The 17,132-nt window shown below is 49.7% G+C and overlaps 1 protein-coding gene across 1 annotated transcript; it reads right to left on the bottom strand.

Moving 5' to 3' along the window:
- Nucleotides 1-10,836: 10,836 nt before the first annotated feature.
- TRHR (thyrotropin-releasing hormone receptor) lies at nucleotides 10,837-17,129 on the bottom strand (the record flags this gene model as incomplete). The annotated part of the gene is made up of 2 exons (XM_008941099.1): nucleotides 10,837-11,217; nucleotides 16,449-17,129. Coding segments are annotated over 2 exons (1,062 nt in total), but the record flags the coding sequence as incomplete, so codon positions are not given.
- Nucleotides 17,130-17,132: the final 3 nt, after the last annotated feature.

The raw sequence follows: 17,132 nt of genomic DNA, 5'->3' as shown, positions 1-17,132 counted from the left end.
GATTGATTGATATTCAACTCATTTGAAATTCAGGTGGGGTGAGTGCCAGATTTATGTGTGTTGGGAGGGGATGGTTCTGGTGTTCTTGAATAGCAGGATTAAGCTGTATCTGTCTCCTTGCCTGGAATTGTGGTCTCTAACACTCTGTGTTGGGTTTTTCCTGCAGGGACCTAACACAATCGTGATCTGCATGGTCATCTTATTGAACATTGGTCTGGCCATCCTATTTGTACATTTTTTGACATGATGTGCCCCTTGGACAAGGTAAGACAAGCAATGAGCTTTTATCCTCATTTTTTAGACTTCACTGTGGACATTTTAGGGTTGACTGACTTTTCTGCCAACACAAATCGTTCACTGTTGGATGCCCTGGTGATGAAAATGCATGGGCATGTATTCAATAGAAGCAGTTGCCTTGTATTGAGTGTTGAGACTCTCAGTAAACCCTTGTTCTGTTCAGAGAGATTTGTGGAGTAATTTCAGTGTATAGTTCTCCAGTCTTTTCACAAAATCATTTCCTCAAATTAAAAAAATTGAACGGTGTTGATCGGATGCAATCCCACAGGATAGTTTTGCCTTCCAGTTGGAGGGACATAATTCATAGAGACTTCGGGTGCAAGAATGTGTGATGTTAAATTTGAGATTTGTTTCTGTAAATAAGCACAAAAACACTTTCAATTTGCTGTTCAGTGGCCGCTGCTGCCAGGTTCCTCCTGCATTGCAATATTTCTTGGCACTCAGCCCAGCAAGAGGCAAAGAAAATGTGAAACTCTGCAATTTGCAGCTGTATGTAATTGCACCAGTGCTGGTTCTGCCCCTATTGTTATGTAGCTGTGTTACCCAAGGTAAATATGAGCTGAGATGTGTATCTCACTAAGGTTAACTGGGAACTCGCTCAGGTCCTCTCCTTGAATTGGGATGCAGGTTTGCATTTGGATTTGGTGGCAATAAAATCTTGTGCGGTTTCTTGTGTCTGTGGGCTTCCACAGGGGTTGTGTCATCTTGTTTGCACAAGATTTATGTTGCCTTGGGCTCAAATATAGCAAAAACAAAAACCCAAAACCACAGCATTGAGGCTGAACCCGACTGTTTGGCCCCATGTGAACATAATGCCAGAGGCAGCTACCAAGGCCCTGTGAGGGTCTCAGGCAGCCTTCCTGGGGCCTTCTGGGGGATAGAACTTCTCTGCTGGGCACCGTTTCTGTCCTGTTATTGGTCCCCACTCAGCCTGCAGAGACAAAAGCTTTGCAGACAGCCACCATTACGTGTCAGTCATGTTTTTCTCCCCCTTGACTCTCCTGTTCATCTGTGTCTGGGACAGGCATTGCTGCTGATGGAGACCACAGACCTTGGCGGGGGTTAAATCTCAGCCACCTGGAAACACCTAAGAGGAGGACTTGAGATCCCAGGGTTGTGCTGCAAACACCAACCTTAAACTAAAGCACCTGAAGATCAGTTCAGTCTCCCTGCTCCCAGGCTGTGGCTGGCCTATGCAATCTACCAAGGAAAAGCCAGGGTTTCTGCAACTCAGCCTCCTTCTCTTCTTTGTATAAAATAGCAGTTGCCTTAAACTGTTCTCACCAAAGCCATGAACTGTCCTGTCATGCCAGGGATGAAGGATTTATCTGTAGCTGTAGGAAAACGAGTGAGAAGGTCTCATGTGTGCACACTGATGTGTTTTTAACTCCCTTGGTTGACTCGGTGTCAGAGATTTGCCAAAGAATATCACCACACCGTGGAGACGAAGCAATACACAGCAACCAGAATGACTCATGGAAGCCGTGCCATGGCCAGGGGTGGATGTCACCCTCCGTCCTTGGAAGTCATCCAAAGGGACGAACAAAAAGTCTTTCCTTTCCCCCTCGCCTGGAGTTGTTTTCCATGTATGGAGGACCGAGAGGAGGAGCAAGTTGAAACTGGGCTTGCTGAGGTGTAACCAGAGTCCTGCTGACGTGCCACGGACGGGGGCTGTGGGATGGGGTGCAAGGGACTGGCTGATCTGAGGCTGCTCGGGCATGGAGGGGGTACTGCGGGTGGAGATGGTGCCGGTTTTGGGATCAGGCACCACCTGAGCACTCTCCTGCCAACAGCAATGCTCTGTGCAGAAGCGTCTTGCAGTGGGAGACCTCCTGCTGTAACGGGAAAGGAAATAGGTGTGCCAAGTTTGTCCCTTTACCCCTTTTTTTCCTATGAAAATGTTGCAGGTTACAATGAAAAGAAGGTACTTACTGAAAAATCCACCCACAGGTTCCTCCCCTTGGCACACGGAGCTGCAGGGGAGCTCCTGGGCTCTGTCATTGTGACAGAGAGAACAGACTTTCCAGCCAGAGGATGCAGGGTGGCTGTCGTGGGAGAGGTTATGTGATCCTGAAAGAAAAGCCGGGACAGAGACCCGAGTGACTCCAGCGTGTTTGGGTGTTAGGCTGAAGGATGCACAGCAGCCAGACTCTCAGCAGTGGTAGAGGACAGAGGGACAATTCTACCTGTTGTTCTTGTGTGTGAGGCTCGGAGGCCTGGGCGATTCCTCCCAAAGCTGCGACAGAGAGTGACCTTTGGAAGGAGATCTTTCCACCATGATCTGCTCTGATCCTTAGCAGCGCAAGCTTAGAAAAGTTGGCACAGATGAAGTTACAGTTTAGTGTGAGGCTGAGTGCTTGGACATATTTATTCCTTCTTTTAAGAGCAATATGTATTTTCTATCCCTTTTTAAGATAATCAGAAATGTTATTTATAGTTGGTTGTGCACCTCTGTGTGTCCTGAAGTCCCACAGCACAGGACTGGGTGGGAAAACCTGAGGGACTGGAAAGAATGGGGAAATGCTTGTTGAGGACAAAAACAGATGCCCAGTCTGCTCCAAAGGTCAGTCTGAATGGATTTCAGAGATGGGGTGACAGACAGGCAGGGGTTTACACTGACTGGAGACACAGGGCAAAACCTGCCTAATTTTATCTGCTCTAATTATGGCATAAGAGAGTGAGAAAAATTCAGTACTTTTCTTTGTGAACCAAGTTTATTTTTTAACCTTACTCAGCTCAGGAACGTTGCCACGTAGCAACGTAGCAAGTACGTGGTGTTGACTGTGGGAGAGGTGAATGTGATCCCTTTCTAAAAGCCCTGTGGCTGTACCAGTCCTGAGGAAGCTGTGCAGCGTCATCTACACTTCCACAGAGCATAGTTTAGTAGCCATTTGCTTCTTTTCTTTTTTTTCCTTTTCTTAAGTATAAATGTGTTGCAGACCCCGGGCTCTGCTGCCTTTAACGTTTTATCTCTGTTTGCTGGTGCTCACTTGCCAGCTCTGCAGTTTCAGTTAGCCAGCTGCTGTTATTAACCAAGACAATTTCCATTGAGAGACCTGAGGGGCTTTTATTCATCGCTAAGCACAAAAGTGGATCTTTTTCAACAGTGCAAAGGTGATTCCCCCCCCATTTTTTTTATGCATGTGATGTGCACTCTGTAATGTGCTTTCCTCGTAGTAACCTTCTGAGAAAAGTAGGTAGATTTGCTTTTATGTGACGTATAGATATATCCATATTGTGCTGAGATATGGATATACACACACATATATATAGCCCCTTAGGGATTTCTTTTTCTTAGATGCAAAAATAACAGATTTACCTCAAACTGCATGCTTTCAAAACTGACTAGGATATTGTGTTATACTTTTCAGGTCTTACAAAGATGCAGATACATTTCACTCTTCACACAAAAATACCTTCATCACAGATTTTGCAAGCTGTTTACTACAACCTGTGTACTACTGTCCGGAGTTTTCTGTCGGTTGTTCTGCTGGATTACGTGCAATAATAAACAGTTATTTGCTCACTGTATCCATGTGCATCTTTGCAGGGAGATGTTCAGGTTTCTTTCCAGGTTGACACATTCCCTCCAGTCTTAAAGGGGAGTTCATCAACATGTGGAGCAGAATTTCACAGGCAGCATCTAGACAGTTTTTTCAGCCTTTCCCCCCAATATCTACTTCAAAATCTTGCATTTTTTTTTGTTGTTGCTTTGCAAAGAGAACTGTTTTCACTAACTGCTTTTCAGAATTTTGGTGCCAGGGCTTGAGGAGACCTTCAGCTCTCTGAGCAAGCTCTGTGTGCTGCTGCCATCGTGCTGGCCTCTTCCCGAGGTTGCACGGGGCCAGGAGGAAAGGCGGCTCTCTGGCCCGAAGCCTGCCCGGGTGATGCAGACGGCTGCTGACAGGACCCTTCGCTGCCTCCTGACCCCAGGGCTGCTGCCAAGTTTCTTCTGAGCTGTGCGTCACTGCCCGTTCGGTGCCGTGTCCAGTGCCACGGTCCTCCTGGGTTTGGAGAGGAGTGACTCTGCTCGAGGCCTGTCCTCTCCCTCAGCCTCTTGAAGCGGCCAAAGTGAGCGGCAAGCCAGGCATGAGGGACTGGAAAATGGCAGTTGGGGGAAGAATGATTTACGAGGGAGGATGGGAGAGCAGAGCCCAGAGAGAGCCAGGGGCAGTGGGGCCCGGGGGCTCAAAGAATCCAGAGTAGCCAAAACCTTCAATCCCTTTTCTATTTCTGGAGCATCTCACATGAGCAAAGCTGGGCTGTGCAGAGCGGCTGGTGGGACGCAAGCTCAGCTTCCGCAGGTGGCAGGGGTTCCTCCAGCTTCTGCAGGACATAAGGGGTCTCGTGGCAGAAGGTTTTGTGCTTTGGTAAAAACGTAAGGAGGTGAGTTCGTTGAAATGGTGGTTTTACTCTCCTCTAGGCTTGTTTTGCTTCTGGTATGGGAGGAACCAGTGGCATCTCATTCATCCAGCCTCTGGGATGACGCTGGGACAGTGGGGTAACCAGAGCTCTTTGCACCTCATAAATCAGCAGATCTCAGGCTGATGAATGGAGCAGATCTTTGGCCCGTGTGTGTCAAAGGCAGCAGAGAGGGAGGTGGGTCTGCCACTAAAGCAATGGTGTATTGCTTGAAATATATTAACAAAGGTAAAATGAAAAGCCCTTTTGTAGGATAGGGGCAGGAGTGTTGGGTCTCTGCTTGTGGAGCTGCTGGGTTCAGGGGTAATGTCCCCCACCCTGCTCACGGCCGAGTGTCCCCGGGAGCAGGCAGGGGGGTGCCCGACATGTGAGCGCCAGGATGAAGGCACCGGTCCTGTGACCGAAGGGCAGCCGCCCCCGCCCCCGCCGGCGGGAGGGAAGGTGCAACCTGAGCCCCGCTGTCCTTTGAGCATGACCTACCCAGGCGTCCCTGGGGATGGCTGCTCCGCCCTCCACGGTCCGTGCGGGGCATCGCGGCTCTCTTGGCCTTCATCTCTGTACAAAAGGAAGAGCCAGCGCTAGCTCCAGCGGCGAGTAGGTGCTGGAAAGCACAGAGGGGTTACTGTACCGCTTTCTGGCCCAGGAGCCAGGAACAGGGCTGGCTCTGCACCACTGCCTTTGCTCCAGGACCCTTCCTGAAGGAAGCCAAAGGGAGTCCTGGGAGTGTGAATGCATTGGGGAATAGCTATCGTTAGCAAATCCAGCAGAACTTTTCCCCATGCTCAGCCCCCAGCCCCAGCTCTGGAAGCGCTGGCTTTCCCCTCCCAGCTGGCCAAGCCAAGGGAACACCATGCCCAGCTCTGGACCAGCAGCAAGGGGCCTTATAGTGGCCACCCTCATCTGCCCTCTTCTGCCCAAAACGCTGGCACTGTCTGGCTGGAAAAAGCTGCTTTTATTTTATTTCCTCTGAGCAGCCAAACCTACTGTGCCCAGGAGGACAGACCAGATCAGCCAGCACAGGAGGTGCAATGGACTCTCACTGACCATCTCAAAATCACATTAGAACCAGGACCACCCCAGGACCTTCTCCTTGAGAGGGAAGAACTTCTAAAGGCTTCTCAGCTTGTGGCTTCAGGTGTCCCTGTTTGGAGGAGCAGTGAGTGGCCACGGGTGCACTTGCAGCATCCCCTGTCTCTATAGAAACAGCATACTCAGAGCACAATTCAAGAGATGATTATTAAAGAAAATTCAGCAATTATAAAACACAGATTGTCCTTAATACTTCTGCCCATCACCCATGGCACAGGGAACCAGTGGCATCACAGTTGTGCTCCCTCCCTCAGAAAAGTGCCCCTGGTGTGGGTCATGGGCAACGCCAGCAATGCTCTCCCATCAGGGTCTGCACCTAGACCCTGGCAGGGCAGAAAAGGGCAGGGCTGGCTAACTGCTGAGCCGGGGGTACTCCAGTAGTTCAGAGTCAGTCCTGCAGGCCCGGCCAGCTACGATCCGCTGTGTGTCACAGCACACTCCCCAGGACGGATCCCGGGGGCTGGAGAGTGCTGGGGAGTGGCCTCTGAGCGAGCGAGGACAGGAGCCAGGTCCTGGGGCAGCACTGGCCAGAGAGCCCTCTGGGAGCCCTGGGAAACGTGAATTACAAAATAAGCAAATAACTGCGGAGTGATTACATTAATATTGCTGTAGGACTACCCTCCAGGCTTTACTAGCCGCTCCTTAATTGGGGCCTGCTTCAACTAATTAGTTCCGGGACAAACCAGATTGAAAAGGGGCTGTTATCTAATTCATTCCCTAATGGGTGGTCCACCTTTTCTTGTGGGTCAGAAAAATGTAAGCAGTTGTTCAGCACCTTCTTCAGTGACCTAAGTATTACAGATTTCAAGGTACCAGCACTGTAACTTTAGTAACGTGCTCTTTGCAGGACTGTATCACAGAACGGAATCCCAGCGGCCTGCACTGGTGTAAGGGAGGCACTGGGTGCTCTCATGGCCTTTCTGTCTCTTATTTGGGGAGCTTCTGGTGTTTTGTAGGTTACTCCCTCAAGTGGCCCTGGGGCAGGCTGGCTCCCTGGGTGCTGGCCAGGATCGCACAGGAGAAGCTCTCCCAAAGAGCCACCAGCACAGTCATGCTCTCCTCTGGCATGGGCTGCTGTGAGTGCCCAACTTCCCCATGAAGGTATGTTTTCCACCACCCAAATCTAGATACAAAGTAAGAAGACAACCTGACTGGGGCTTAAACTGAAGATTTTGTTATTTAAATATCTGTGTTTTGCAGGAGTAAATAACCTTTGCTGGGGACCCATCCGTGTGCACTACATGGAGGCAGTTACTGTGTGGCCTCTATCACCATCACACTGGCACCAGCCACATTCAGGTAGACATGTGGTGTCTCCTACACTGGACATCTCTGACCACTGCCATGAGCTTCAGCCATCCTGTGCTTCTCCCAGACCACAAACCTCACTCATTCCTCTCCCACCATCCCTTCCCTGAGCTGTTGTCTTCTCCATCCCCTGCACTGCTCACAAATTCAACCCCCTTCCCCAGGGCTCTGCAGTAGTGCCAGGTCCCCCCATAGACAGCAGATGGCATTTTACCAGGTCAACAGACACTGGAAGGGCTTTAATTAAGAAACTAACAGGTTAGATCAAATTTAAGAGTGCTTCAGTGTGGTAGATTATTTAAGAATTATAGATTCTCTGGTGATATATTTATGAAATCATGGCCTACACTCACGCTGTTTGAGTAAATAAATGCTGAGTGTAAAATGCAGCTTCAGCTTTATGAGCAGGGTGGGGTGTTGAAGGGCACAAGGTGATCCTGGCTCAAGCTTGAAAGGGGTTCCTTCTTATAAGAAATGAAGGTTTTCATAGACTCTGAGTATTCAGAGGAAGTTACAGTGATGAGTTATTTCTTCTACTTCCTTTCTGCTGGTGATGTATTTCCCAACAGCACAAAGCTGCCTGTCCTCTCAACCAGCATCTCCTTAGCAAGCTGGGTGCTGACCTTCCACCTCCAGTTCCACCTAAAACACTTTCAGCTTCTCCTAATGTCTCAGAATACGTGCAGGGAGAAGGAATAGGAACTCATTCCTCATCTGCAGACTTTAATGGTCTGGTGCATTTGCTGGAGATCTCGTGGTGCCAGGGGAATTTATCTGCCAATTACTTCACAAAAAAAATAACAAAAGGTCACGCAGCACTTGGCAGATAAGGGCAGAAAAGGGAGAACTGGGTTTTAATTGAATCCCAAGTATGTTGAACAAAAATTTCAGAACTATCAATTAGTTGCTTGCCTGCTGCTGAAATTTAATTAAGAGAATAGTGCTTTTAGGATGTCTCTGTCTGGGAGGCAAAAAGCATAAAGGGGAACAGTGAAGACTGGAAATGTGATGAGGAGGCAGAAAAGACCCCACTGGAGACACTTCAGAGTTGAGCTGCTGCTCGGGTTCACAGACGAGATCAAAGCTGTCCGTCAAACTGCACATCCCATGCTTGAGAAATGCTTTAGGTCAGGGCACAGGTGGGTTTCCAGCTTGGACTGTAAATCTGCTTCCCCCGTGGCCTCAGGACAAAGCTGGCTTTCCTGCTGCTCCCTGCACCCACAGCCAGAGCGGAGGAGCTGGGGGACACAGGACAGCCAGACCCAAGGAGATGCTGTCTGTGCTCGAGGCCCTGCGGGGGCACCAGCCACGGCAGGGAGGGCAGCTGGGCTAGTTACTGTGCCAGAGCAGACAGCATGGGGATGCAGAGTGCCAGTCCCAGCTCTTCCTCCTCCCCAGCCCCGTGGTGCTTACAGGGAGTGACCTATTTACTGCACTGCTAAGAAAGGTTCGTTTTGTCCTCCCTTCCTTGCCATCCCCCATCCCCTAATAGCTGTACAGCTTAGCTGGCTGGAGAGCAGGGTAGGAAAGGGGAGAGGAGAGGGTAGGGTGCTGCTCTCTGTATGTCCCTGGCTGTTGGGGCTGGCTATGGCCTTTGTGCACCCAAAGGTGCCTGCGAGCTCAGGACTCTGTGCCCCAGGGAGCTGCCAGCACACTTGGCTGTGAAGATGAACAGTTCTGAGGTGAGAGCTGACACATCCAAAGCTCAGCCCTGGATTTTGTCATGTTTGGAGACCAGCAGCCGCCCCAGGGCTCCCCTTCCTCTTCCACCTTACCTGGGTGTTACTTCAAGGCACCCAGATCCCCACTGCTCTGGTTTGTCTGCAGATGCTTTTATCAGTGGCTTGTTCTGAGCTGCTAAGGAAAAATCTGTCCTAAGGGAGGAAAAAAAAAATCTGTACTAGAGACAAGATTGTTACAAGCAGATTGTTTCATTTCCTAGTTTCTTTTGCTAAGTGGAACAATTTTCTCACATCATAGCCAAAACACTTCCATTTTCTTCAAGAAGCAAATCCCAAATGTCTGTGCTTAACAACAATAAGAGGAACTTTGTTCCTGAATTCCCAGCACACACAAAGGAGCACAAAATGGCACAAATCCTTAAATTCCAAACACACGCTGTTTCGAATATTTACAAAACAGTGTTCTCTTCCCTCACCCTTCAGTTATTTGGGGAGCAAAGTAGATAGTTTAATAACTCATGATGTAATAATCATACATACAACGCCACTCTACATCAAAATGAAATAGGTCCTAGACAGTTGTGACACATGACTAGGAGGTGACACCTTGTTCTGACTTGCCCAGGAAAGTGATTTCCCATACATGCAGAATTGTTACTTAACATCTTGTGCTCTTAAAAAATATCACACAGGTATTTTCCAAAGTGGATGGAAAATTCCAGGACTTTTTACCACAATAGTTTGGTGAAAACCAGTGTTGACTGGTGAGGCTGAATTGCCCATTCAAATAATTTTTTACAGTCACTTGAGGGTTACTGGTGGCATACACATTTTATTTGGCAAGAGCTTTAGCATTTGGCTCACGTGTAATCTCATTAATTTTACTCCTTGTCCAGATAGTCTCTTGCATGTTTGGAGCAAGTATCCTTGGGTTAGTTTTTTTGATGCCACAGGTCATGAATGTCCACTTTGGTCACAAGAGGATAGCAGCTATGAGAATTGTTAATGTCTTAGAGTCAGCGTGTCACTTATCACAAAACACTCGATGGATTTTCACAGATTATTCTCAGGAAGTACAAGAATTGCTTCACCTGCCGTTGAAATGCAGCCGTAGCTGGGACAGAGAGCAACGCTGCTCAGCAGCACACAGCTACACCACACCAGGGCTTACAGGACAACCCTGCTGGGGCAGCTAGAGGAACCTGGACAGAAAAGACAATATTATCCAAAAAAAAAGCTTAGACCACAATGTTGGAAGTATTACTGTTACCTTAGGGAACACATTATTAGTTTGTTAATTTTTCTGTAACAAATCCTACTGATCTGGACCTTGAGTTTATGTGCTGCCAGCACTGCAATACTTCCAGAAGCATGTGGTGAGGTTCAGGACACCCAGCTTCAGCTACTCCTGGCGTAGGAGTCTTCACCTGAGAGACTCCTCTTACAATCTATGGTCAGAAATAGCCACATCTCGGGAGGTATTCATCTCCTCAGTAGGTACGTGTTCCTCAGAGGACTATGCTGAGATGAGCTGCTTCCTGCAAGTGCCTGATTGTCCCCATTAGCTCTAAAAGGGCTCCAGAGGAGCAGCTTACATGGGGTGTCTGCATTATAGGCAAGTAAATTTGGACAGGTGAATCTTATCCTGTAAGAAAACTGGTCCAGCAGGAAGAGGGTATTTCTTTTCACTTTCCTTGAATGCTCTCCTCTTCCTGGATTCCTTTTTGGTGCTCTGGCCCAACTCAGCAAACAGTCACTCTTACACATAGGGCAGAATGGCATTCTGCTGCCATATTTAACTGCTGATGCTTTAAAGATGCTGAACATCGACCTGTGCCTAACACTTCACCAAACAAGAATAAATTAGCATTAACGGAAAGCAAATTAATTTGTCTCTAAGACTGTTTTGTTAAATGCCCTGGAGAGGTATTGAATTAAGCTTGCTGCAAAGGCAAAGCGATTTCTGTTGGCACTCGTCCAACACTGTGCATGCAGCCACATAGCTCCCACCGCCTGCATCCTCTCGGGGTGCCAGGAGTTATTTGGCAGGCTTGTTCTTCTTTGCACATGCAGGGAGACTGTTCAGGTCTTCTTGTTCAGTGACGTTGTGATTGGAGCTGTCATGAGCGTAGTCCTTCATAACGCTGTAGTGCACCGGGGCAGCGTACGGCACGGGGATCTCTGCGTTCTTCTCTTTGCACTTGCACAACTTCCTAAAGGCAGCCCGGAACTTCTGTGACATGAGGTTGTAGATGATGGGGTTGATGGCACTGTTCAGGTAGATGCACATGCGGCAGAAGAGAAGGAACCAGATGTTCAGGTACGGAGGGTCCATGAAGGAGTTCACCACCACCAGCGTGCGATAAGGCATCCACAGAAGGGCAAAGAGGACCACCACAACAGCCAGCATTTTGGTCACCTTGCCAGTTGGGATATGCAAAAAAGAGAAATAATCAGGTGATAAACCTCCAGCAGAGCTTTCCCACCTGGAGAAACGGTGCAGGCATTTTCTGTACCAGAAAGAAAATTTGAAAATTGTACATAACAGTAAATCAATGGGGAAAATAACTTGGGGATCTAAGATTGGGAGGTGCCATGGGGTCTCCACCCCCTGCCTAAGATCTCCTGGTTTCCTAGGCTAGCTAAATTGTTCCAGGGAATAGGTTCCTAGTACAGCACTGGAAGCTGAGACTGTCTGGAGTCTTACACTTGTGCTGCTTCTTACATGTACTGATACAGGAGTTACTTGGATAATTGGTTTGGGCTATTTTAATTTGCAGCACACTAGGGAAATATTATGTTAACATATTAGGAACAAGAAGATACTGAGAATTCAGAAGTGAGCAGTAATTGCCCTCAGCTTGACTCAAGTTTGTTTAAGAAAATGGGATTTTGTATGAAACTCCAGTGATCCGAATAATTTCAACAGCTATTTCTGGTAGATGACAATCATCCTTCACCAAATACTTACAGAATACATGTCCCCAGGGAGGAAAGTATGAGTAAATACTGGTGCCACATGCATATTAAGGCAGTGGCATTTCAAACATCAGAAAGGGAGTTGTGCAATGACTCCAGTTCTCAGTATGGAAATAAGCACTTAGATCACATTCAGTCTCTTGGCTTTTCTTGGAGGTTTTTTTTTTACTTCATCACAAGGAACTATGCTTTCCTTTAACACTGTGAGTAAAAATTAGGGGTGGTTGGTAGCAGCAACAAAACCTTCCTTACAAGAAAGGGACTATTATCAAGCTGAAGCCAAAATAGAAGTGTTTTGTTGTGTGTGGTTTAACGCAAGGACACATCCCAGCATAAGATCTTAGAGTAATACAGTGAGTGCTGAGGCTGTTGCTAAGACTGCAGCATGTTTGCTGCTGCAGTTTGTTGCTTTTGGGAAAGATAAGAGAGGCTGTAAAAGTTGTGTCAGTTAAAGGTAGCTTCAGAGTTTTCTGCTGCCTTTCACAAGGGCTGGCTGGATGCAGAAGAGCAGGAGTCATCTCACAAGCTTTTGGTTTCAAGCCACCCAGTGTGGTGCACAACTGCTAGGGTGGTAACCTGGTTTGTAGAAATGCTCCTGAACAGCTGGGCTGGGAGCAGACAGCAGCTGCGTGGCACACAGCTGACCAGGATCAAAATCTCTGCGTACCAGCCGTGTCGTAGCTGCTGCCTCTGCCGAGGCTGGCAGGGCAACCCAGGCTCGGCCACCCCTTGCCAAGGGAAGGAGTGTCCTGAGAGCAGTGGTGCGACATACCGCTGTCCTGCACTGCAGGACTGGGGAACCGAGTGCTCCCAAATGCCATCCTGCCTGGAAAGGTCCAGGTTAAAGGGCTGTCTTGGGGGTAAGGCTGGTGGGAGCTTTTCTGTCAGCTTCAGCAGTCCTAGGCAGACAGATTGCTGCAAAATATGTCCTGGGAAAGTGCAGCAGCACCACTCTGCAGGTCCCCACTGAGACACGGGCACTGCTCTCTCAGAAGCAGTCTCAGTTCACGAGATGCAAAGTTACTCCCCATGGGGCTGGGCACAATCAATCCCTGAGCTTTTGTAGCCTTAGCTCTGCTCCCTGGCAGGTGTCCCCTCCTGCTGGGAGGTTCCTGCATGGCCGAGAATGTCTCCTTTAAAGCTAACACATTAATACCGTTCACATGCTTTCTCCTAAGACAGAAACATCTTTGGCTTTTCAACTGTTGTAACTCTCTGCCTTGTTTTATGGTTCAGGAACTCACAATGGTGGTGAGCAGTGACCTGAACTTTGCACCTGAGTGACAACACCAGGGCGAGTATATCCTAACAGAGCTGAAAGCAAGTTCATTCCGGTCCTTTCTGAGACCAAAAGAAACGTAGTCTGGAAAAGAACCAGTAAATCAATGTCATTTTAACCATAACTACTCCTGCTTTTCAGCTGCCAGTTACAGAAAAGCAGGCAGTGCCAACAAGCGTTCGCCCTGCTCCTATCCGAGCAAGCTCCCAACACCTCCCTCCAGACACAGACCACAAAGTGCTGTCATCCAAAGAGCTCTTCCTGCTACACGACCTACAGCCCTGTAAAAAAGCTGCCTTGGTCCTGGGAGGGGAAACTGGCTGGAAACAGCACCATGAGGATTTGTTACCTCTAAATGCCTTCAGTGCCCCCTGAGGATGCTGCCTCCAGAGCTCCAGAGCACCAGCTGGGACAGGCAGCCCTGCCCTGAGCTTGCTGTAAGATTGAAGTTGGCCTTTTAAAGCAAACTGCCAGTATGAACCAAGTTCTCCTGGGTGTGACTTTAGCAAGTTGTGTCAACACAGGATGTCTCCTCTGGCTAAAACCTAACAGTTTATCCCAAACTAACTCTCCTATCTCCATTGTGGGAAAAGACATCTCCAGTGTTGTCTGCATGCACGGCTGAAACCTGTCCCCGTGCCGTTCTTCACTCTGCCTTGCTGAGGCAAGTGACTACAGCACACCTGAGCTGCTCTGCACTTTCTTCTGGTGCTCACGTGAAAAATGAGCCTAATCAGCACTGAGGAGAGTTTGAGACATTTACACCTAACTGGAGCAGTCCTGAATTATGGCCCCTTAAAAACAGCTGCACCCAGAAAAGCTGGTTTAGCTGTAGTCTCAGAGCACCTCTCAAGGAAGCACCAGCTCAGGGACACAAATTTTTCCAACAAGTGTTTTGCAACAATTCTGCTGTATGTAGCTGTGCCCAGAACAGCTGTAAGGCAGCTATGGATAAAAGCAACAAGACAAGGGTTTGTAGGCAGAAGGGGATGTTTTACTAGAACAGCTGGTATTTGGCTGAAAACCCCTTTTGAGCATGTAAGCCAGTGTTGCTGCTGGATAGCCAGGGATATCTGCTGCACAGACCCCTGACTAGCCCTGTGCCAAAGCTAATGGGCAGCTCATCTCCCACCAGGCACCTCCACGTGCCAAGCCCAGTGTAACTCCCAGAGCAAACCCACACTGAGCATCCTTCTTGCTTCACACCAGGTGATCCCCACGTAGCCCTTCCAGCCCATCCCACCTCCCAGTGCTGTGTCCAGCCTCTGCCCTGTCCCCGAGGCCACAGACGCTTCTCCCCAGCCAGTGTCACCCCTCCTTGCTCAGGCACCATCCTGAGCTCCAGTATCATCCTTTTTTAGGAATCCCGCTCCCTCTAGTGGTCCATCTGGCAGGTGAACTACGTGCTTGGAGGTGGCTGGTGTTTGAATCTGTAGTGCTTTGATTCTACAGGTAATAAATACAGCAGACCTCGTGCCTTGTGTTGTCCTACTCTGGACACGTGTTTTTGAGGCACCGGTGAGGGACCAGCAGCATCTTCATGCTCTGCAAAGCAAGCAGCCGGGGCTGCACAGGCTCCTACAGTGCAAAGCATCGCCCTGAAAATGTCATTCTTGTGGCCCTGGCTGCCCCTGCTCAGAGGGGTAAATTCCCACAGACCAGTGCTGACCCTTTGAGGTCTCTGGAAGCCTTGTTCTTCCCTGGGTGGTTGGGTGGTTGTTTTTTCCTTCATAACTATATGCAGAATCATGACTCACTGCAGCTTCTGCTCCTCAATCCATTGCACTGCCAGCAAAAACCTCTGGCTGGATTTCAGGCAGTGCTCAGGTAGATGCTCTGACAGGACCTGGATTTGTTATGCTCCAAGCACTCCTGATCATGCTGCCCAAATCTCTTGTTAAAATAACTGTGTGGTTTTACCTGCCTTTGGTGCACAGATTACTTATTTCTGCACCGAGCATCCAGCAGATCCCCTCAGCAATGAATCAGATGATAGAAGATGAGCACCTGGATCCTGGTTTTGCCCCTTCTGATTTTATGGACAGTCATCTAAATTTCCCTGTGGTTATATATATAAAAAAAAGCAATTGTATCCTATGTCATATCCAACTTGTGAAAGATGTTATGGAAAAATCTGGATTGCAGCCACCTCTGGGGTGCAGTACTGCTTTCATTTGACAGCCACCATCCCTGTGTCGGCCACCCAGCCCACAAGTCACCAGTGGCACAGCTGATGTTTCCTCCTCCATCACTCTCAACACACCTTGCTTTGAGGAGCTACTGGTGTGAAATCAGAAGGAAGTATTCAACAAACCATAGCTGGAAGCCCTGAGAAACTACTTCACGGTTTAAAAACTCTGTGACATCTTTATCCCTAATGATGCCAGCTCTGGGATGTCGGGCCAGCCGGGGAAGTCTTTGCATGCTAAGATATTTTGGGACATTATGATGATCTCAAGAAAACTCCCAGTGTAACAGAAAAGAGAGCACAAGATGTTTCCAGGAGCTGAAGTGCCCATCAGCCAGACCCATCAGCCAGCCATCCTAATGATGCTGGAGCACACTGTGTGTGGCACAGCACCCTGGGGGGTGGGGGCTGGTGCCACAGCCTCTGCAGTGGCTGCTCTGGAAGGAGAGGTCCCTCAGCCCACACCTTTGGGTACTGCCTTGGACTATCTAAGGACCTCACTGCCAGACATTCTGCCCAAGGCTCCCACCCAAGGCCAGGGACCCTGGGAGAGCAGGAAGGTGCTTCTGCAGAATTCAGGTCTTTAAACTTTTCTGTGGTGGAACAGAAGGGAGAAAAATCTGAACTGGAAAGACTTAGAAGTTCATGAAGAAATACACGTTCTCTGGGCTGTCTGCTTCTCCTCTGTGACTGAATGATGGGGACCAAGTAGGCAGCTGGCTGACAGAGTCACCGTGAGGCAAACACAGCACTGTGACACCAAGGCGCCCTCCCCAGCTGCAGGGACTGAGGGGCTGCAGCCACAGCTGGGTTTGGAGGGCACGGGTTCACACCAGCTCCCCCCTTCCTTTGGTCCTCTAAATGTGAGGTAAGTCCCACTACCATAATGTGACCCAGGACTCCCCTCCCTGGGGAGACAATCAGTAATTAATCATCCAGCAAACTCCCCTGTGCTCCTGCTGCTCCTAAGAGGTGCTGGAGCCCTGTCCTGCTCCACAGAGCTCAGCCAAAGCAGAGGGAGCTTTGGCTCCCAGACCCCCGCTGGCCTCGGAGGGGCTTCTTTGCAGCAAAACAACCCTCTCCACTCTGCCCACAAAGGGAAGCAAAACACCGGGACACCCCATCCCTTGCCAGAGAGCCCAAGAAGCACGGAGCCAGCGCTGCCTGCAGCCCGGCATGCCCCAACCCGGCGGGGAGCCCGTACCTGCTTGCGGGAGCTCAGGGCCCCCTTCTGGCCCCGGCAGGAGAGCTTGAGAGAGGCGCCCTGGTGCGTGGAGCCCGGGCAGGAGCTCTGCGGGGCGGCGGGCAGGGGGCTGGCGAAGAGGATGCGGGCAATGAGGCTGTAGAGGACAGTTGCCAGCCCCAACGGGATGACGTAGAAGACAGCAAAATCCAAGAAGTAAATGGGCATGTAAAGGCTTCTGGAGACCCGGTAGCCACAGGTGACCTGTGACCCATCCGAGAAGGTGACCTCTGTCGTGTCCACCAGGAAGAACCACATGAGGCAGTAGAGGGAGGTGAAGAGCCACAGGGCGCAGACGATGCGCTTGGCGCGGGACACGGTGCAGAGGAGCTGGGCTTTGATGGCGTGGCAGATGGCGATGTAGCGCTCCACCGTGAAGGCGGCGATGGACCAGGCGGAGCAGTTGATGCCCAGGTACTGCAAATAGGTGATGCAGAGGCAGCCGGCTTTTTTCAGCACTGGGGAGGTGTCGGGCGGGCGGGCCGCCAGCAGCACGATGAGGTCTGCCGCGGCCAGGCTCACCAGGTAGCAGTTGGTGGGGGTCACCATGTGCTTGCTGCGCAGCACCACCAGCACCACCATCACGTTGCCCGCGATGCCCACGCCGCAGATGAGCAGCACCAGCAGGATGGTGACCACCTGCAG

This window comes from Merops nubicus, unplaced genomic scaffold, assembly GCF_000691845.1.
Source record: "Merops nubicus isolate BGI_N331 unplaced genomic scaffold, ASM69184v1 scaffold41285, whole genome shotgun sequence".
Taxonomy (NCBI): Eukaryota; Metazoa; Chordata; class Aves; order Coraciiformes; family Meropidae; genus Merops; species Merops nubicus.
The sequence above is the reverse complement of the archived record's forward strand: the minus strand, read 5'-3'. Positions and strand labels throughout refer to the sequence as shown.